The following is a 23401-nucleotide window of genomic DNA, read 5'->3' as shown; positions in this document are numbered from 1 at the left end:
CTTGTGGATCAGTGGCATCCTTCTCTCCTCAAAATCAGTCAACCTTTGAAGGAGGCTTAGGACTTTAGAAAGTCTGATGCACTAGAGGTCTATTTTCATTAGTTACACTCTGGTGACCAACTGGAGACCAATAGGCAAGTGCTTTTAATTTTCCTTGTGATTTCCTATTTCTTAGTTATTAGACTCAAAACATAATTTTTGAATTAGTATTTGTTGTGGAGCAGCAACATGCAGTTCTCAATGCCAGCAGATACAAAACAGAATTGTGCCCACAACTCCCCAAGTAAAGTTCTGATATTAAACATGTTTGTAGGAGGTGCTGAGATTAGCTGTTTCACCTCAGGAAGGAAAGAGTAGGAAATGGAACAAGGAAATCAGCTCCTAGAGGCTTGCATTGGTAGGGGCTTCAAAGTAGATTGCTTATATTCTGCTGAGTGCACGCTGCAAGCCTTGGACAGCTGTACTGAAAAGAGTAAAAAAATAGTTTAGTACAACAATCACAATGTGCTTTATTTCTAAAGTTTCTCCATTTTGCACTCATGATTGAATTTGCTTTGTTCAAAAAGGCCAGCAATTGGTCTTTACACTTGTGATAATCTGTAAAACTTTTCAGAGCATAATCTAAACTTCATGATTTAAAACAGAAAGAGCACATTAATCAACAGTATAAAGAGCCAAACATTTGCAGGAACTGTATTTCAGACCCTGAATCTGACCTCCTCACAAATAAATTGCATTGACAGTATCTGAAAAAAAATGATTAATTATCCAAATCATTTCTTATTCACATGATTTATTTAATCTACAAAAGCATGAAAAAAATCTCTGGCTTTCTCCTAGTGTATTGCAAAGTACACACTTGCGCCTTTCAACGGTTGTCTTCAACAATAATGGTTCTTTTAGGATAGGTGTCAAAATCCACAAATATATAACGAAAGTCATACTTTCCACTTTCAGGGTTCTGAAATAAAGAGCACAAGATGTTTTGATTCATAATCAGTGAGAATTTTGTTTTCTCTCATCCATTGTAACAAGGGACAAAAAATGAATGGCTTTAAGATGATGCTTGATGCTTCTGGAATTGTTTAGATATTTTTCTGTCAATATATAAATCAAGGTGAATGATTCTGAAAATTTATTTTAAAAGTGATGCATCCTGTTGAATTGGGAACTTGATGGGTCTTTGTTCTGGCAAGCTGCAGACAGCCAACACTGTTGTGAGTTTCTGGGGGATGGATATGGAAACATTCTATGGCCAAGACTCTTAAACAACTGTATGCTCTTATGTGAAAGATATTCTAGGGGCATTTTATTCTCAATCCACGTTTTAATTTTATTTGTGATTGTCAATGGTACAAATTTCAGTACTCAACATTTCCCATGAGCAAGTGGAATCTATTTTTGACAATGGGCAATGTATTAAGAATTTTTTAAAATGCCTTAATAATATTTTTTAAACTATGGTCTAAATTCCCATTTTTCAGTATGCATTGATTGACGCCTCTGCCACCAACCTTCTTCCAGACCACTGCTAATGACAACCCAATGTATTTGGGGAAAAATAATGCTGCCCTGCTGAAGTCTTTGCTGGTTTGAGTGATAGCTCAAACCAGCAAAGACTTCAGCAGGCAACGTAATTTTTCCCCAAATACATTGAATGCAACTTGGAACGGTGGTGGAAAAGTTCTTATTTAAAACAAACTAAGAATTAAGTGAACAGGTTAAACGAAGCACTACAGTACAGAAAAATATTAACCTCTTTTGCATCCAAGTGCACTGTTCCTTTTATGGGCTCAGAGCCTTCAATGTAAAATTTAAGTTGCATATGCTTCACACCATCCTTCATATATTCTATGTGGCTGAAAAATAAGAGGAAAATAGAAAAAAAACATCTCAAAGATTTAAGAAAAAGAAGAAAAGGACAAACATGGATTTACATAGCTTTTTCATATCTTCAGAATGTCTCAAAGTGCTTCTCAGTCAATGGTTAACTTTTGAGATATAATGATATTGATTTCTTGGCACAGCTGCTGATTTGTTCACCGTAAGGATCCATAAATATTAAGATGTTGAATGTTAACTATTGACCAGAATGTCAGGAAAACTCTGGTGCTTTTGTAAAAGTTAATACTATGGGATTGTCTTCACATTTACCCAAGAAGGTAGACAGGACCTTGGTTTAACATCTCATCCAAAGGTCGGTGCCTTCTTCATATTGCTTTGAAGGGTGGCGTTGTGGCGTCATAATTAGTTTTGCCACCTCACAGCTCCTGGAACCCATGTTCGATTCTGACCTTTAATGCTGTGTGTGGAATTTGCATGTGGTTTCTCCCCACAACTCAACAAGGTGCTGGTTGGTTGGTTGGTTGGTTAATGGCTACTGTCAGTCATTCCTTCCCGTAGATAGGTACCAGGAGAGATGTTGGGGGGGGGGGGGGGGGGGGGGGGGGGGAATGATGGTTGATGTGGGAAGAATGCAATTGATGAAAGGGTTCTGAGAGCCAGCAGACACTAGATGGGCCAAAAGCTCTCCTGCTGTGTTTTGAGGAAATATAAGTATTATTCAAGATTATTCCAGGCAGTAGAGAGTGCCCTATAATCTCCTAATTCAAAAGTGAAAGAGATACCATTAAATGAAAGTTGAACAGATAAGCAGATACCTTTAAAAGGAATCTAGTTTCTGAATGTTTTAGTGAAATAAATAATCTGCCCACTCTTGTTCCTAAGACTGATTCTAAGACTGATCCATTCTCTCAGGAGCTAATTTGTAATAGTCAAGCATGAATGATCAGCTTTCTAAATGCAATTAAGCTAACCACTGCAATATTTACCATAAATTGTATGCTCTTGTAATAACATAGAGCCAAAGTTTAAAATTGGAACTTAGTGAACTATCAGCGCAAATCCATCTCGGCCTTGGTTCTGATGGGAGGCCATCAAGTTGAACTTCAACCCTTCTCCTCTCTCCAAAGATCACAAGACAAAGGAGCAGAAGTAGGCCATTCAGCCCATCGAGTCTGCTCCATGAGCTAAACTAAACCATTCCTATCCAACCCCAATTTCCAGCCTTTTCCCCATATCCCTTGATACCTTGATTAATTAGATAGTCCTTAAACGCTCCAAATGATCAGGCCTCCACAGCTGTATGTGGCAAAGAATTCCATAAATTCACTACCCTCTGGCTAAATGCAGCTTGGACCCAGCATTTTCTTTTTTATTTAACTTCAGTCATTGCTCATCTGCGACTTTAACATTTTTGCAGTTGATAGCTCAGTTCTTGACTACTACAACTCTGTTTCCAAGCACTTTTAAACACAAGCTCATGTGAAATTCCACTGCCCGTTTATAGGCACACACCAAGCTACACTCACCCACCATCCCTGTGCTTGCCGACCAACATTGTTCCCAGTAACACCTCGATTTTAAATTCCTTATCTTTATTTCCAAATTCCTTTGTGACCTCACTGCTTCCCATTTCCAATCTTCTCCAGTCCAACCACTGTTAGAGATACCAGACCTTTATTTTTGAATATAATACGAAATAAAATAATCAGTACTGATTATAAGATATCTTTGCTAGTCACATGTACATCAAAACACACAGTGAAATGCATCTTTGCATAGAGTGTTCTGGGGGCAGCCCGCAAGTGTCGCCATTGTCTGGCACCAACATAGCATGCCCACAACTTCCTAACCAGAACATCTTTGGAATATGGGAGGAAACTGGAGCGCCCGGACAAAACCCACGCAGACACGGGGAGAACGTACAAACTCCTTACAAATAGCAGCCGGAATTGAACCCGGGTCCCTGGCGCTGTAATAGCATTATGCTAACCGCTACACTACCTGCTTATGCCTGCCTATGAATGAATGAATCCCTGCTTCAATTAGTTAAGTGCCTTTCTACGCATCTCTGTATTTCTTGAGGAGTGGCAGCCCATCTGAAGAACTCAATGCTCCATGTAAAATATATCTTGTGTAAGGATCTCCACTCTACAGGTGGACCTGGTAGGTTTCTTTCCTGGCATGAATCTCACTGACCAAGATTTACATGTCTCTTTAGGTGAATGAGGAAGCTGTTTCTTGTTCCTTTCCAACTCTGTCTTCTGCATGGCAATTTGTAAGTGTGCCCTCCTGCTGCCTGGCTACCACTGAGGACTCTACCTGGAAGGGTTGACACCTATTTTTGGTTTTGCACATCAGCGTATCAGGAGAGATGTAAAATTAGTAGAAATCCTGTCAGGAATCACACAGGTTCCGTTTTAACACTTGGTTCTTCTGTTGGTTCAATCTCATTTTTGACTAAATCTTGCGATTTTGCAGGGAACTTAAGCACAATTATGCTTAGTGCACCAGAAATAGATGCAATCCTATCTGTAGGCATATCTTTCTCCAGAGTGGTTGCCAAATTTTGTTAATAACCATCCACTGAAGCAGCTTAAGATGTTCTACTATGGCAAAGACACTTTAAAATATGTTCTTTTTCTTCCCACAACTGTCCAGCAACCAGAAAAACTACTAAATAAGTTCTCTTCTTTAACATGTAATAATCTTAGTAAATATGCATTCTCCATCTTACCTGACATGACGTCTTCTACCCCTCCGAGTTGTCTCTCCATAACCTTTTATAGGTTCTCCCAACACCCCAATTATCTGTTGACACAAGTTGTTTCTAAATTTGAATATTTAAATGATAGCATTACCACTCTAAAGGCTATTCTGTATTCAATGAAAAATAAAAATTGTGAAGGTTATTTCCATATACTTCCCCATTAGCCACAGCAAAACTGAAACATGTAACTTAGTAGCAAATTGCTTCTGTTAGAATGATATGCTGAACATACCACTGCTCACATCCTTCCTGCCTATTTTGTGTATAGTTTAAGTAGGCATATACACTTCTAATTAGTTTATCAGAGATATGCAGACAATTAAGTGTCAGCTTCTCCAGCAACACACAGCTTGTCCTTATCTTAAGTAAATATTCCCTCATCAGCAACTGTGAGCATGCAATTCAAACAGATTTACAAAACATTTGTATGCAAATCGTCACTCAAACCTCGATGAGGTCTGTACCACCTGGGAAGCAGCAGTGAGAGCTTACCAAGGTCTTGAAATTAGACAAGCATACAATACAAAGATTTCTGCAGATTTTCTTTCACCATTGCATAACATTATATTAAGTGGGTTAGCATCACTGTGAAAATGGCAGAGTGGAATTTCAAAAACATACGTTGTGTTTGTACTCTAATGCCATAAGCAGATACCAAAGAAGGCAATGTGTGTTTGTAGGCATGACTGACATATTGATTTACACCCTGTCTGTTCTTTCTCTGAACAAAATCATGACATATTTAGAATGATTTCCTGCATTGCAACGTTGTTCTATGTTAAATTGGTTGTAAAGCACTTTACAATATTTTACTCCCTTCCCTCCTTTTTAATGACATCCCTTATAGTCTGCAAAACATGATACTGAATTCAGCGAGACTATTTAAATTAATCTGATTTTGTTCATTCTTTTCCTTCCTGAAAATGGTTCAGTATGAAAGATGTGTAATGTTATTCTCATTGCTCCTTTTTCTCCTCTCACTTGGAAGTCCTGCAAAAGAGCAAAGTGGAAACAGAATTCTAATGAACTTTAGTAAGATGGAGGATCAGCAGTGTTTAAAGCTCAGGAAAAGCCCAGAGGAGTTTCAGAAGAGCAATGGTAGCATTGATACACTGGGGGGAAAAAAATGAAGTTGTGATGAGGGAGAGAGTATTCAAAGGTCACAGGAGAAGAAAATTGATGAAAATATAAACAGAACAATCTGCAGGCCAAAACTAACAACGACCATAGATAAACCTGCCTAATAATTGTTGAACACATTTCCTTTATTCGAGATGTAAAACTGGTTTTGCACTGTCTTAAAAAAAACTGTTGAAAGGTAGTCATATTTACTAGTTAGGAACGGGTTACAAACTATCTCATAGATTAATAATCAGGAACTTTAAAAAAAAGTGCTGCTGTTGTTAAAATGATGCATTAAGTTTGAAACATTAGGCCTGGGCAAACTTTTAATTTCTGTTTTAGAAGTGTGTTCTATAATGACTGAATAGATATTTGATAATCATCGAACAACCATCAATCACCAGCTTGGACAGCCAAAGGTGCTACTTACAGGGAAAATACAAGCTCTCTTACAGCTCCATCTGTCTTATTCTGCCCTTCCCAAAGGAATTAGCTGAATGCAGATGAAACTCATTAAAAGTTGGAATCTAGTCAACATTAGACTACAGGCTTGTTAAGGAGATCAAAAATTAAACACCTTAACTTTACAGAGTTCTGTATTACACCAGTGTACTGCAGCTAGTTTAGAGTTTACAGTATTTTAATCTGAATGTTATCACATTTTGAAACTGGACAGTTACATCTACTTAGGAGCAGAGTAGTTACAAAAATCTATTTCACTCTTCCATAAATTATCCAAGTGCAATGGCAACTCAGGGTTCCTTAATTAGAGAAAATGTTGCAAAACTGAGTGTCATTTATATTGGTGCTAAATTATTTCCAATTGTAATGGTGGGATGGGTGCTGTAAAGCTCATTTTGGAAGTGAGTAAAATTGAATTAGCATTATGAAAATCAAACAAACTGCAAATTTTGGAAATCTGTTATGATAACGGAAAATGCTGGAAACACTCAGCAGGTCAGACAGCATCTCTGAAAAGAGAAACAGTTTATATTATAGGTTCAAGGTACTGCATTTACATTATGTTTCATTTAAAATATTGTAAAGTGCTTTACAACCAATTTAACATAGAACAATGTTGCAATGCAGGAAATCATTCTAAATATGTCATCATTTTGTTCACAGAAAGAACAGACAGGGTGTAAATCAAGCTGTTGATTTACCAGAGGCTATTCTACGCCATTGCCCAGGACTAATTTCACATCACTGTATCTTGTACATTTTATCCTTCCATCCTGGCTTTTGGCTGCTTTCTGGCAGAAAAGGTCAACAAAATTTGCTCAAATAGGTAGCAGAAAGTATTTAACATGCATGGTATTTTAATATATTCACATTTATATTTAATATATTTATATAACATATAGTATAAATTTACATATCTAATGTATTTAACGTGCAAAATAGTTGGCATAATGCAAATGTTTTCTTTGAATATATAATTCACATCTCCATTTGGCAGAGACACCGCCCTGGGATAGAAACCATGATAGATTTCAGCTCTGAGATCATACCATCATGCACAAAGTCTCTGTGGGGGTGTCATTTACTGAGAGTGTTGGCATTTCATTCAGTTTAAACTTTTGATGTTACAGCCATCTCTACTGACGTTTTTTACTTAAAGAGTCAGAAATCAAACCTCAAAGGAGTAAGAGCTTAATAACAAAATTCATCCTGGTTCAGCAGCAGTAAATGTGGAATATGCAGCAATGTACTTCTGAAATTCAGTTCCTTTCACTTTAACGGAGTCTAAACACATGTGTGGAATACAAAGTACAGCTGCCACTATATTATGCAGTATAGCTCTATGTGCCAAGAATGAACTTCTGGGCATAATTCTTTTTTAAATAAAGAAAAAGAGCAAAACTTTCCAAAATCTGGAAAACAGAAACAAATAACAGGCCAATCAGCATCTTTAGAAAGAAAAGGCAACTTATTGCTCTGGGTGTAAACTATTCTTTGGAATTATCAGATAAGAGGTTGACAAGTCCATCAATACAATTGGAAAGGAGTAGTGGAAGTAGTGGGAGAGATGAACACAAACCTCTATGGAATATATCTCTGTGATCCATGTGGGCACCAACACTGTAATGAATTCTGGAGCTGAGTGGTCCTGCTGAAAGCCAAACTGAGATCAGTGAGCTAATTACTGGTGAGCAAGTGCCACTTGATAGTGCTATCCTAGATATGTGGGATAGACTGAAGTACCAGACACTATTCGTGGTTCATCTATGCTTCCTCTCATACCTTTGACTACTTTTCACGATTCAGTTATATCCCCACCCTCACGATCCTTGATTCTGATTCGTCATTTGTGAAATACCAAGGCAGAGAGCTAGCTTATTTTAAAGAAGTCAGAACACACCAAAATTAACATTAGCAAAACAATATTTCAATTAAGTGACATTAAAATACTGCACATGTAATAGCTATTCTACTTGTCTACTTAGAGCCCTCAAGCCCATTCATTCCACTGGAGCTGTGATAGTTCTGTGAAAGTGCTACCCAATCTGAGCTCTTTTTGAAAGATGTTACTGAATCTGTCTCCACCACTTACAGCAGTAGATTTCAAATTGTATCACAAAAAATTCTCTTATATCACTTCCACTACTTGCTACCTACATTAAATCAGTATCGTCCAATTGACCACTAATCCACCATTGAAACAGTTCCTCATTACTTACTGTCAAATCCCATCAATTCCAAACACGACCTACAATCTTCCTTTAACCACTTCTGCTCTGCTTGGAGTTTAACTGACACTCAAGCTTCCAGACTTGTTTTAAGTTGTCTCTCCATAAAACTGAATGTCAATCTCTGGCTTTTCTCTCCAAAGTTTTAAAAGGGATCAACAGCTTGTGGAGCATGTCATTTAAAGTAAACATTTAATTTTCATTTGTGTAACTTTTTTGGTTTCACGAATTCACAGTCAGAAGCCACTGGTACGGTTTCCTGGTGAGGCTGTCACATGGCCGCATCATGATGCAAGAACTAGGGTGAGCAACGTCATTCCATGTACGCCATCTAACACCACCCATGTCCCATAGTAGTCGTAGCCCCAAATATGGTTATAATGGACAGAACAGGCAGATTTCACACTACTCCGGTTAAGCTGCAAAATAATTTACTGGGAATTACATGCTCTCATGCCCCAATATTTAAAAAGAAGTTTCAATAATTACATCAAACATCATCTTAGTTTCCTTGCATGCACCATTATGTCAGATTAATATATGTTCAAAAAGTTCTTACTAGAAATAAGTGGGATTGTTTAAGGCGTAGCAGATAAGTTGAAGGTGTGTTTGGCATTGGTGAAACAGGCTTTATTTTCAATCCTGTTCAATTTTTTTTAAGTGCAACCCTTGGGCTTGATTCTGAATCTAATCCATGTCATGTGCCTTTCTGCAGGGATTTCCTTTGCCCTGCTGATGCCCCTTCCAATACAAATTGTGACAAACCAGCTGATCAACTACAACACCACAGAGAGCTTTTCTGATTATCCACTTCATGGTTGCATTACTATCTGTGACGCAAGACAGACTGCAGCTGTCATCAAGGAGTTACTAAGAAAGAAATTGCTGTAAAAATTGCCACGACTGTAAATAAAGTATTATTCAAGAAGTGAATATCACCACTGGCCACTATGATTCTTTATTTTTCAATCTTTTTATTAAATTTCAAATTAATACACATAACAATAGTAATTATACACATGGTGCGAAGAGATCAGGATTACAATAAGAACAGTTGACATATACAAACACGGGGATTAAAATATATAATCTGAACCTCCCAGTCTCTTACTAAATGAACCTAATACAAAAGAGTTTGAAAAGAAATTTAATTATATGAAAAGAGAACCCCAAAATTAAAAAGAAAAAGTTATAATAAAACAACAAAGAAAAAAGATAATAATAATAAAAAAAAGCAAACCAAAAGCTTCAAAAAAAAAGCTGGACTGTTATTTCTTTGGTTGAAAAACATTATTATGTCGTTAGCTCCGCTCCTCTATATTCAAATAGAAGGTTATTGAAAGGGATTCGAAAGAGGTCTGCTTACATCATATGGAAATACTGAATAAACGGGCTCCAAATTTCCTCAAATTTAAGTGAAGGATCAACAATACCACTCCTAATTTTTCCTAAGTTTAAACATGTTATAGTTTGAGAAAACCATTGAAATGTGGTAGGAGGTATAGGATCCTTCCACTTAAATAGAATGGATGTCTTGGCCATTAATGTAAGAAATGCAATCATACAACAAGCTGAAGCAGATAGATGGCCAGAATCCATCTATGGTGTCATGACAACAACCTTTCCCTCAATGTCAACAAAAGTGCTGGTCATTGACTTCAGGAAAGGGGGTGGTGTACATGCACCTGTCTACATCAATGGTGCTGAGGTCAAGAGGGTTGAGAGCTTCATGTTCCTGGGAATGAACATCACCAACAGCCTGTCCTGGTCAAATCACGTTGATGCCATGGCCAAGAAAGCTCACCAGCACCTCTACTTCCTCAGGAGGCTAAAGAAATTTGGTTTGTCCCCTTTGACTTTCACCAACTTTTACCGATGCACCATAGAAAGCATCCTATCTGGATGTATCATGGCTTGGTACAGCAACTACTCTGCCCAGGACCGCAAGGAACTGCAGAGAGTTGTGGACACAGCCCAGTGCATCATGGACACCAGCCTCCCCTCCTTGGACTCTGTCTTTACCTCTCATTGTCTTGGTGAAGCAGCCAGCATAATCAAAGACCCCACCCACCCAGGACATTCTCTCTTCTCTCCCCTTCCATTGGGTAGAAGATACAGGAGCCGAGGGCACGTACCATCAGACTTAAGGACAGCTTCTACCCCACTGTGATAAGACTATTGAACGGTTCCCTTATACAATGATATGGACTATGACCTCACGATCTTCCTTGTTGTGACCTTGCACCTTATTGCACTGCACTTTCTCTGTAGCTGTGACACTTTGTACTGTTACTGTTTTTACCTGTACTACCTCAATGCACTCTGTACTAACTCAATGTAACTGCACTGTGTAATGAATTGACCTGTACAATCAGTTTGTAAGACAAGCTTTTCAATGTACCTTGGTACAAGTGACAATAATAAACCAATACCAATACCATTGGTAACCCAAAAATTGCAGTAAGAGGATGAGGTTGTAAATCAATATTCAATACAATTGAAATAATATTAAAAATGTCTCTCCAATATTTTTCCAAAAGAGGGCAGGACCAGAACATGTGTCAGGGAAGCCACCTCCAAATTACATCTGTCACATATAGGATTTATATGGTGATAAAAACAGGCTAACTTATCCTTAGACATATGGCCACCATGATTCAGCAAGCCCTGTTAAAACTGATACCACTAACACTGACTTTGCTGTACAATACAGAAGTATTTGCCACTGACTGTTTTTGGAACATATTCCATGCGAATGTTAAAAGTTTACTGTAAACAGCAAATCTTGGTCTTTACAAAAAACACAAAAGGACACATAAAACCATACCTCTGGATGGGCTCTACACTTCTTCAAAGCGTCTCCATATATTTTACTTGGACTTGAGGAGGAAAACAGCTCTTTAAATATTACATAGAACAGTCCTCCTGAAATGACAGAAATACAAGTTGAAAGAGAAGATGCGTGAAGAGAACAGAGTTGGAAAAATTTAATATATGAAATGCTTTTTATTGCACACAGGATTTGAAAGGGATTTATTCCTTAATATTTCTTTTGTTACTCATTTTGCATTCAGCAGGGCTTGTCTTCCCTCTGAAAGCTGTGGAGTACAAAACAGATCGAGGCTCATTATTCACTTTAATTACTTCTGGATACACATTCAAAGCAAAATGAAATGATATCCAAGTCGGTTTATGGTGCCTCGCTGGGACATGCCTGTAATTTGTCTTGTCAGAGCAAGGAAACTTGAAATGGCAAGATGCCATGGTAATCAAACTGGAATCATGCTTGGTTACATGTTCCATGAAGAAGTTTCATCTTTGTACAAGTAGCTGGGTGGGGTAAGGCTAGGGACAGAAGTGTAATTCTTTCAAAATCATCAGACTTTCCCAAATATGGAATACACCAGGGATAGCATCTGCTAATGTTGTAGAGCTGCAAGAGTTGCTCCACTATAATCTTGCTGGTAACCCACTCCCTATTAACAGGACTAAGGTTGGTAATAAATTGTGTCTTGATATCTGCTTAAAAATCAATGCTGACAGATGTTCAGAAGCAGATCTAACTCTTGGTTAGAAAGGTAGTTATTGGACAGGGAAAGGCCATAACTGATGGCAGGAGAGAAAGAGAATACCTAAATATTTGTAGGAGACTTAAAAATAAACAATGCACAGGAATATATATACAGTATTTCATATCATCTGAATAAAAACACAAGGAATAATCATGCTATTTGGTCCTTTATGCCCACTCCACCATTCAATAAGATCCTGGTTGTATTATTTACCCAAGCACAACTTTCCTATACTAACTCTGTTTCTTTAATTCCCTTAATACCTTCAATTCCCTTAGTTTACTCAATGACTGAGCCTTCACAGTCCTTTTGACTTAAGAATTCAAAAGATTCACTATCCTGTGGGTGAAGAAATGTCTTGTCTTAGTCCTGAATGGGCAACCCCTTATTTCGAAACAATGAGGTCTGATTCTAGATACCAACCAGCAAGAAAATTAAATCCTAGTTGTTTAATTGAATTTACATCCCCCAGCTCCTGAGGTGGAATTTGAACTTGTGTGTCAGGCTACTGAATAGCCCAGGCTACTGAATTACTAGTTCAGTATTTCCTTGTAGCACTTTCCACAAAACAAGTGAATTGAATAAGAATGTCTCATGGTGCTTTAAGCCCACATTGGCAATAATTGAAATCACCCAATGTGATTAAATTGATAAGCATATTTGATGAAGGCTGTTAGATGTATTTCAGGGACGGGCTTCAGGATTACAATTCCCAAAGTGTACTCACTTCGCTATGCCTTACCAGCCCATCCAAGGTGCAGGGATCCATGAGATCTATCCTCCACCCAGCCAAGGTGAGAGTGGGCAGGAACCAGAACTAATGATTTCAGGTCACAGAACTCCATTTTAAGGAGGCAACAGTGTTGAAAAAATACAAACTTCAGTTTCTTCTGCCAATTGACCATTAAGAAGTTTGGCACTTAGAGACAATAAAGCTTAAGGAAGTGGCATAAGTGGTCCTTTTCAGGGGGGACAATGAGGCTTCCTAGGAATCACCATGATTATTAAAACTGTGTCAGATAATCAGCTGTTGAAATGAGTGAATTCAAAGCAGAATGGACATTTCATCTGAGGTTAAACTGCAAATTGGTATTAGGAGGATACAGGCCGTCCCAGGTAACAAACAGGTGCTGTTTTTACAGACATCCACAAGGCAATTTTGTCCATAAGTCGGATGATAAACAAATATCACTTGATGTAGTAACCACACCTCAGTACTGTGATGAATGGCATCAAAAGCACATCAGACTGATAAGGAAGAACAATTACTAAAAGTGGAGAGAGAGTGAGGAAACTAGTTCTGCCAGTCATAGGAACAAACATACGTACGTACGTTGTAATTTTGAACTCAACAACATTATGGGAGCTTGTTTGTATACGGGGTGTCTACAAGTCGGGCATTGGTAACCAAGGAACAGCTTGTATACAACACTGTGCATCCATAGCTCAAGAGAATAATCAACCTCTCAAATTAAGAATCTCCAGCTGCACAGAAACACCCTCTGTTTCCCCTTCCCCTTTCCAAAATTAAATGCAACGAGTGCAACATTTTGGATATCAAAGACTTTTAAAATCAGATTAGATTAAATTAAATGAGATTAGTTTATTGTCAAATACACTATGGTGCAATGAAATTCCTTGATTGCATGAATCTCACAGAGTAAATAGTATACATGGCAATCATAAATACGACGACGAGCGCGATACAACAGAATAGTGCAAAGATTGTAGTGCAATACGAAGTAGTGCAAAAAAAACTTCTAATGTTTGTAAAAATCATTAAGATTTGCTATTTGAAATTTTGGAACCTATTGACAGAAATTTGGAACTTCTTCTGCACCTTGCCAATATCAACTTAAATGTTCCTTTAAATTTTTGCTTCAGATAGTATAACTTTGTTGCACTCACAATAAATCAGAGAAACATAAATATAGGCTGAGGCTGGAAAAATGTTAAACACTTAATAATAATAAGTAAAGAGATGAAATTTACTGAAGATTTACATAACACTTCAATAAGTAACAGTAAGAGTGAAATCTTTGTGTAACACATTGTCGCAAACTAGATTTAACTCATCATTTCAAAAAGTTTGTGGTTTTGATAGTATTTGCAACTGATCACTTATGGAAAATTTGGAAATTGACCCAAAAAGTATTTGCAACTGATCACTTATGGAAAATTTGGAAATTGACCCAAACAAAAAGATGAAAATCAGTGTGGGTAAATACCCATAAATGGGCCATTTCACATATTGAATCTGACAATTTAGAAAACTGAAGACTATTAACTTATTTTCAATTGGCCAAAACAATAATTTAAGAATTCTAAATGTTAATAGTTTTGTACAATCAATTTGCAGGTATGAACACAATTCATTATTGTCCCATCAATTCTTCTCCCCTCCTTCCCCACTCCACATTACTCCTTGTAATTCTACACAAAAAATTACAAAATGTAAAATGGAGAGTGTGGAATTATGGAAGGCAGTTAACACTTGCCAACCTTGGTTAATGTGATACATTATAGATAAAGATGTACACATGCAAAAAAAATCTTACCTGTTATGCCAATCCCAACCAACACTACTAGGAGATAAGTGAGGTCTTTTCCAGCTTCTTTCACTGAAGCAGTCAAGAATTTGAAACATGCATTAGTCATTTAATAGCAAATCTTGTGATTTAAAAAAAACTGTGCTACAAGAGTATGAACAGTTCTGATAATCATGTGTGTATTTTTACAAGCTCCCATTACTTAGTACGATAGCCAAGGACAAAAGGGTTAACAACCTATTATTGGGTTACTTTAGAAAAATACTTAATTTCAGGATGCAAGTTGATTGTTTTCTACATCTAAACAAAAACAACATATTTTCAGGAGAAAAAAATGTGCATTTACATAGGGATTTCATGTATTCAGGAGTGATCCAAAGTGTTTCATGGCCAAAAGGGAAAAACAATGTTTTCTTTCTTTGTTGAATATCAAAATGGGGACTCATCTATGGGAAAACGAATCAAACTGATTTCTTTAATAACCCCAGATGAGATTAAATGTATGGTGTATAAATCTGCAGGTTGTTACTTCACCATAGCAAAACTAGCTAATTTATAAATCCTAGTTTACTTCAGCTTCTGGAAGTAATTGTCCAATTCAATGGGACTGCATAATGTCCACAAATGTCAGGAGCTTTTTTTAAACACAAAAGAAAGAAATGCATTCTGAAAATTGCATTTTTATCATCAGAGGAAAAATTCTGCCCATATATCTATCTAGAGGTGGGTTCAGATATATATATATGTTTTAATATAATGCTCAACAATGCAGCAGTTCCCATTTTTCAGATTAGGTAATGAAACTAGAAACACAGGACAACCATAGGGATAATGGACAAGTTGTCAAAAATGGATTGGGAAATTAGGTTAAAAGGCATGATGACAAATAAGAAATATTTCATAACTCTGAATTAATATAACTTCCATTAAGAAGTAAAGACTCCATGGAAAAGGTAATCCATCCATGGCTAATTAAAAAAGATAAAAAATGGCATTAGGTTGAAAGAAAAGGCTTATTAAATTGCAAGGATTAGTAGCAGGCCCAAGGATTGGGAGAACATTATAAAGCAGCAACTAATCACTAATAAAAATTAATGAAAGAGAAAATGTGCAAGTAAATTAACAAGAAATATATTTAAAAAAATTTAAGAGTTTCCAAAGTATGCAAAAACAACACAGCAAGAGTCAGCAGGATTAAAAATGGGAAATAAGGAAACGTTAGTAATGGTAAACAATATTTTGCATCCATCATCACAGTGAAAGACACAAAAGACATAAAAAAATGTAAGTGAACAAGTGGCTACAGGTAACAAGGAACTTAAAACAAAATCACTATTGAAAAGCTAATAGGTACTAATGGAAATATGTACAGTCAAATCATCTGAACCTGAAGGCCTAGTTTTCCAACAGAGATGATGTTGTGTAACAGATTCGAGGGTCTAGAGGGACAAGGACTCTGGACACAGTCTTTGGAGTTAAAATGATTTATTTATAAAAGATAAACGCAGGACAGGATAACGGGAACAACACACACGCACACTGGTGATTGCAAATGTAGGGGGAAATCATAACAAGGGTAAGATACACATACACACACACACACACACACACACACACACACACACACACACAGAGTACAAACGACCAAGGAAGAAGCAATACAATGCCTGCCACCCCTCGACTCAGTGAAGGCACAGCTCCACGCTACTGGGAATCTACTTTGGGGTGCTCCTAACCTTGTGGAAGTGCACAGTCTTACCAACAATCTCTTCAGTGTTGTTTCCCGAGTCCTTAGAGCAATTAAAGAGAGCAAACCATGCATGTGTGGCACTCTTTATAGTGCTAGAGGGCTGGGTGGTCCAGCCCAGGTAGTTCAAACAAGCCAATGGCCCAAGGCCAGGTACACAGGTGTTTACAGAGACCAATGGTCAAGTGTGGACTAATAGGTGGGTGGAGTCAGACCTTGATTGATAGTGATGACTTTTGACCAGGTAATCAGTGGTGTCATGTGACAGCCATGACCCTTCACAATACAGATGGCAACAGAGACAGTGGATGCATTGGTTGTAATCTTCCAAATATCCCTAGATTCTGCAATAGTCCTGACAGATTGGAAAATAGCAAACCTAACACAACTAATGAAGAAAAGGGAGTCAGAGAGAGAAAACAAAAGGGAGCCCATGGGCTAGTTAGTCAAACATCTGTTGTTGGGAAAATGCTGGAATCCATTAAGAAAGTGATAATGGAACATTTAGAAAAGTATATGATGATTCAGTAGCATTAGCATAATTACCCTCTCATAACACAGTGTTTATCTAATTTATTACAGTCATTTAAGGATGTAACTAACAGTGGACATAAAGAAGAGCGATTGGTTGTATTTGTATTTCCAGTAGACACTGGACAAGGAATCACATGGAAAGTTACTGTACAGACGACCCCGGCGTAATGGGGGGGGGGGGGGGGGGGGAGCATTGTTCCGAGAAAACAGTCCATACTGCAATTTACTATAATGCAAAGCCATGTCATCTGCGCATGTATCAAGAAACTCAACTTGAAGAAGAATATTTACTTTTCTCCCCCCCCACATAAATTCCATGAGAATGAATTTTATTCCATGTCTCAAATTTTTGGGTAGTGAATTGTGAATTCTGTAAGGGTGAACTTCCGTTACCCAAATGGGCATAATGCGGGGATTGTCTGTATAACAAAGGGCTCATAAATATTGAAATACAAGTGTTAGCATTTATTAGATTAATAGGTATAAAATAAACAATAAGGATAAATAGAACATTGTCAGGTTGGCAAGCTGTAATTAGTGGGTTGCCTCCATTAGTTACAATCTTTTTTAATAACTTGAATGATACATCTGAATTTTCTGATGATATAAAGATAGGTCAGAAAGTAAGTTGTGAGTGGAGGCAATGACCTCAAAAGGAAATGAACAGGTTAAGTGTGTGGGAAATAAAATAAGGCAGATTGAGTATAATGAGGAGCAATGTGAGATTATCCAGGATGGAACAGAAATGTTTTGAGACTTCTAAATGTACAAGGAACAAAAAGTCAGCATGCAGGAAGAGCAAGTAATTACGAATGCAAATGGAACATTGACCTTTCTTCCAAGGAGGGTAGATTATAAGAGTAAAGAGTTTTGGCACAACTATACAGAGCTCTGTGAAGACCGCCCTGTAATACCGCACAGAATTTTGGCCTCCTTATTTAAGGAAGAATATACTTGCCTTATACAACAGAGACCCAAACTGCTTCCTGGGATGAGGGGTTGTCTTTTGGGTAAAGAAGAACTAGAGGTAATTTTATTGAAACAAGTGAGACTCTGAACAGGTTTAGTAGAATAAACGTGTGGCTACGTTGATGTTTTCCCAGGTGGGGGAAATCTAAAACTGGGGTGGGGTGGGGTGGAGTGGGGGGGGCAGGCAGTAGTTTCAGGGTAAGGAGTCACTCTCTTATGACTGAGATGAGGAAGAATTTCTTCTTTTAAGGGGCTGACAGTCAATGGAATTCTCTACCTCAGAGAGCTTTGGACAGCGAGTCATGAAGTATAATCAAAGCTGAGAGAGATCAGATTCTTTATCTGCGGGAGAATCAAGGATTATGAGGAATGGGCAGCAAGATGAAGCTCAGGCCAAAGATCAGATCAGCTGTGATCTTTCTGAATGGTGGAGCAGGCTTGATTGCTTATTTTGCTATTTCTGCTCCTTTTCTGTAAATGTTCTTAAGGTCTGGTGGGCTTTCCACATAATCACCAAATTCTACAGAAAGGCGACTGATGCAAGCGTACATAATGCTGCAGGTTTCAGTTCCAAGGCTCTGTTTCTTTCTTTCTTTTAAAATTTTATTTACAGTGTGGTAACAGGCCCTTCTGGCCCAACGAGTCCGTGCCGCCCATTTTAAACCCAAATTAACCTACCCATACGTCTTTGCAATGTGGGAGGAAACCGGAGCACCCAGAGGAAACCCACGCAGACATGGGAGAACGTACAAACTCTTTACAGACAGCGACGGGAATCGAACCCCGATCGCTGGCACTGTAATAGCATCGTGCTAACCGTTACGCTACCGTGCCGCCCTTATACACCCTTTTCTAAAAAAATCTGAAAACTAGAACAAGTAATTATGTTACTGGATCACAGACCCAGAGACACATTCCACCATAGCAAATGGAGAATTAAAATGTCATTGACTGTATAATATAAATCTTTAAGAAAAATGCATCAGTAATAGGGCTCATAAAAACTACCAGACAGTTGAAAAAACACTAGGCTTCGCAATTTAGTTAGGAAATTAGTTCTGCCTTCTTAACCCGTTTTGGCCTGCATACCACCAGGCCCATAGCAAAAAGGTCAACTCCTAACTGCTTCTGATATGGCCTTCCAAGGCACTTAAATATTTAAATCACTATGAGAAAACACATCATTAAGGGACAAGCCATCCAGCATCTACCTATGTGCTGGATTCAGATATGACAAAGGAACACTTAGCCCAGTCAACTCTGCAAAGTTCAATTTTAAATTCATCTGGGAACTGTGCACAATCTAGAAGAACTGTCCTTCAAACTAGTGAAGCAACAGTCTGACAATCATATTGTCAGAATTATACTTTACACAGCCAGTGTCTCATACTCCTCCATCACAATTCCTGAGTTGTCCTATCACATCAGAAGAACAGAACCGGGATCCCAGTGGTATATGTTTGTGAAGGACTGGCCCTGGGAGTCCTCAACATTTGCAATTAAGCATGGCTGCCTTCTGCTGAGTCCTACCAATTGCACTTACTCAACTGACCAATCAGTACAGGTAGTTCTGCTACAAAGCAATAGTTGCATTCCTAAGAAACCTTGTTTTATGGAAAGTCATGTTATAGCAGTATATGCTGTAGTTGCCTTCAAAGCACAGACTGATCATGATCATGCTATAACCAATGTGGCCTGCTTTAATGCAAACTGTGTTCCCTAATCCATCAATCGTGTTACAACCAATTTGCATTATGGAAACACGTGTTATGGCAGAACTACCTGTAGTTCAACATATTAAACACTACTTGAAAGAAGCACAGAAGATAAAAAAAGGGACAGAAAATGATCCAAAATGGGTCACCATTGATCTGCAAAGATGGTAAGAAAATTCAATGAGGGAAAAACCTCCTTCCTCAAGTGTACCAACATATCTGTCTACGAGGATATATGTATAGGAGTTACCACTGCACAGTCCTTGTGGAGATGATGTTCCATCTTCACACCTACTGTCTCCATCATGTTGTGTGGCCCTATCACCAGATCAAATGTGATAGGTTGAGAACTGATCTAGCAACTCAGAATTGGACATCATCAGCAGCGGACAGTATTCCTCCACAATCTGTAACCTCATTGTTCAGCATATCCCTCACTCAACTATTATCAACAATTTAGGGAACCATCATGGAATTAGTAAGTGCAGAGCAGAACGTGGTGCATGCTCAGACCTACCCAAAAGGATACGACAACCCTATGAAGATTCAAGTCAGATTGGTTGTCAAAGAGGCTTTCAAGCTTCTATTATGTGTTTTGTAGATAATACCCCATTGCAGGAGTTGCAAACATGGTACAGATCAAGTGAACTTTTGTACTAGACAGCATTGAATTTTTGAATGTTCTTGGTATTTGATGCAGTCAAGGGAAGAACATTGAATCTCTTGAATATTTTTGGTACTTGATGCAGGCAAGGGGAGAGCATTTCACACCACTTCTGCCAGTAAATAGAAGATTTTGGGAAGTTGGAAACACAGTCCCTTGCCACAAAATACATAACATGTCTAACTTCTTCTAGCCACAATATTTACGTGGTTAGAATACTTCTAAAAATGTACCCAGCAGAATATTCAATGTTTGTAATGCCACTGGTAGAAGAAAGGTGGTTTGACACTTTCTTGTTGGTGATGACCATTGGTTGACATGTGTGGCACTAATGTTACGATACATTAGTTAGAGCCTAGTTTTGTCCTGGTGTGCTGTATGCTGGACCTTAATCATTTAAAAATCTAAAAATCACTTAATTTAATTAGGTATCATGTTCGGAACTTAGCAGTGTACAAATAATAAGCAATCTTTGTTCCATTTAGTTTTATTGGGGTCCACCAGCACTACATTCATGTCATTTGCTGATTAATGTCATGGGCAGTCAGTTACACTCATCTTTGAAATTCAGCTATTCTGTTCAATGCCTGGGCAAAAGTTCAAATGGAGTTTGGAAAAAGCAGTCTAACAGGTCACAAATTGTGCATTGGTGAGTGTGTCAAGCACTGTGTGCTGTAACTACTGAGGGCACCTTTTACATCCTGCTGAGGAGATGGTAATTAGTCACACCAGATTTGCCTTTTGGACACGACTGTTAAATTTTCACTGGAACCTACCCAAGAGTAGAAATACTTGCGGTGCCACGCAAGAAGATGCTGTATTGGTGAAGCTCTGTGTTTTTCCCTCTGCTCTGGATTATTTCCATGGATTCACTCATCAGTGCTCACTCTCTCCTTTCAGATGAGCCATTTGGTTTGGGGCGAATGTGGAGGCTAAGGAAAAGTGGAATCGCCAATAATTTTGTACTGAGCTCATCCGCAGTGAACAACTCCTGTGTTTTACACACACACTGGAACTTTTTATTCAGAGGGCCCTTCTGCAAGGATTACCTTTCTGAGCTGTTGACGCGGGCGGCGGACTCCTTCTTAAGGACACTTTGTTGTTTTGCTTCCTCTCTGGAACTTCATTATTTCTTCTCAGTCTGGTCTCGGTAAAAATGTACCGACTGGAAACTGATCTAAAACAGTAAAGTGAATCCAGCTGTTGTTTCAAATAACTGACTGCCCCGGCCCTCACTGAGACTGAATCGCAGATTCCCAACAGCCCCGAGTCACCTAACCGATATTGCATCTTAAACTGGGACCCCAGTCTTAATCTATGCGTGCACACAGCTCGCAAAAGCAAAATACTAGCCATATTATTTGCAAAGCAGAGGAAATATACTTCTCCCTCAATGGTTGCTACCTCCCTGCCATTCTTCTGCTGAATCAAAAGTTGAACAGCTATCTGGGACGTGTAGTTCGCCCTGCTTATTTGCTTATAAGATTACAATAGGTGTAGAACTACAACTCCCATGTTGCATTTCTGCCTGACGTCCGTATTGGTTTTGGCTGCAATGACTATGGTGTCTTCCGCAAAAAATGAGGGGAGAGCATTTATTTTATTTAGGTTCGGAAGTATTCCAAATCACAAAAAAATTGCCAGCTTCTTAAACGTAATGCCAAATTATCTCTTAAAAATTCTAATTAAAATGATGCAAGTGTTAACATGGGAAACCGATGATAAGGATACTCGTTTTAAAGGGAGTCAACGAGTGAAGCAAAAAAAAATCAAATTAAATCATAATGTATTTCAACTGGTGTAAACTGTGAAGATCAGACCGTCTGGTAACCACCATTTACTAAAGGTGTCAACTACACATCTCCATTGGGATTGCCAACGTTATATTTCCAGAAATGCAATCTTGGTGTTGGACAAAAGAGTGGGGAGAAAGGGGGAGGGAGTGAGGAATTATGTCTGTCGTTAGGTAAATGCAAGAGTTCGTAATTAGGGAGGAATAACAGGAGATTTAGAAGATCAATTGTATGATTGGGCAGCATCATCAATAGTTTTAAGAACATAAAAAATAGAAAGTAGAGTTTATTGTCATATACACAAGTACATGTATGCACAGATAGTGAAAAACTTACTTGCAGCAGCATCACCGGAACGTAGCATCAGACACAACATTCACAAGGAAAGCATAAATTAAACAAATTATACAAAATTATACAAGAAAGGACAAAATTAGAACAAAAAAAACCGTCCACTGTAGTGCAAAGTTGTCAATGTGCTCATAGTGTGGCTGTACTGAGGCAGTGATTAGGGTTGTGCAGGTTGGTTCAAGAACTGAATGGTGGAAGGAAAGTAGCTGTTCTTGAACCTGGTGGTGTGGGACTTCAGGCTTCTGTACCTCCTGCCTGATGGTAGATGCGAGAAGATGGTATGGCTCAGATGGTGGGGATCTTTGATGATAGGTGTTGCCTTCTTGAGGTAGTGCCTCATGTAGATACTACTGATGGTGGGGAGGGATGTGCCAGTGATGTGTTGGGCTGAGTCCACTACTTTCTACAGCTTCTTATGCTCCTGCACATTCAAATTGCTGTACCAGACCATGATGTAACCAGTCAGGATATTTTTCAATAGCACATCTGTTGAATTTTGTTGTAGTGTTTGGTGACATGCCAAACCTCCTTAACCTTCTAAGAAAGCAAAGACACTGGCGCACCTTCCTTGTGATTGTATCTACATCCTGGGCCCAGGACAGGTCATCTAATATGTTAACGCCCAGGAATTTAAAGCTGCTGACTCTCTCCGTCGCCAATCCACCAATGTAGACTGGCACATGTTTGTCCTCTCAACTATCGGAGGCCAAGCCCTGAGGCCCAACCCAACCTGCAGGGGCACCCAACACCAAGGCCCAAGGCCAGGACCCCTGCAGATCAGAAACTCAACCCTACAGAGCACCCGGGGCCGAGTCCCGACGCCAAGGGTCCTCTAAACGCCCCCACTTACCTGCTGGGGAAGCCCACTCCTCTTCAGGACCTTTAGACCTATATGGGAACAACAACTTACCTCACAGGTCAGCTGAATCTAGTCCAGGTCTTCCAGGTCTGTCCTTAAGCAGTCACTTGCCTTCCAATCCAGGTGAATCTGCTCCAGGTTTTCCAGGTCTGCCCAGAGGAAAACACCTTCCAGCCCAGATGTATCCGCTTCCAGGTCTGTCCTTAAGCAGAGACACAAAAAAT

General features: G+C 38.6%; 1 protein-coding gene across 2 annotated transcripts; it reads right to left on the bottom strand.

The window, feature by feature from the left end:
* Nucleotides 1-264: 264 nt before the first annotated feature.
* On the bottom strand, nt 265-21598 carry timm21 (translocase of inner mitochondrial membrane 21). Of its 2 annotated transcripts, XM_052023487.1 has the most exons (7): nt 21224-21598; nt 14555-14617; nt 11252-11349; nt 4580-4653; nt 1757-1859; nt 860-961; nt 265-463 (listed from the first exon to the last, which is right to left on the bottom strand). In XM_052023487.1, the coding sequence occupies exons 1-6, from the start codon at nt 21528-21530 to the stop codon at nt 869-871; spliced, it is 738 nt and encodes a 245-aa protein (XP_051879447.1). In that variant the 5' UTR covers nt 21531-21598; the 3' UTR covers nt 265-463; nt 860-868. The 2 variants fall into 2 exon arrangements, with proteins under 2 accessions (XP_051879447.1, XP_051879446.1); XM_052023486.1 differs by lacking the exon at nt 265-463 and having other exon boundaries at nt 503-961.
* Between the last annotated feature and the right edge of the window lie 1803 nt (nt 21599-23401).

The sequence above is a fragment of the Pristis pectinata genome, chromosome 9, assembly GCF_009764475.1.
Source record: "Pristis pectinata isolate sPriPec2 chromosome 9, sPriPec2.1.pri, whole genome shotgun sequence".
NCBI lineage: Eukaryota > Metazoa > Chordata > Chondrichthyes > Rhinopristiformes > Pristidae > Pristis > Pristis pectinata.
This window is presented reverse-complemented; position numbering and strand designations above follow the sequence as displayed.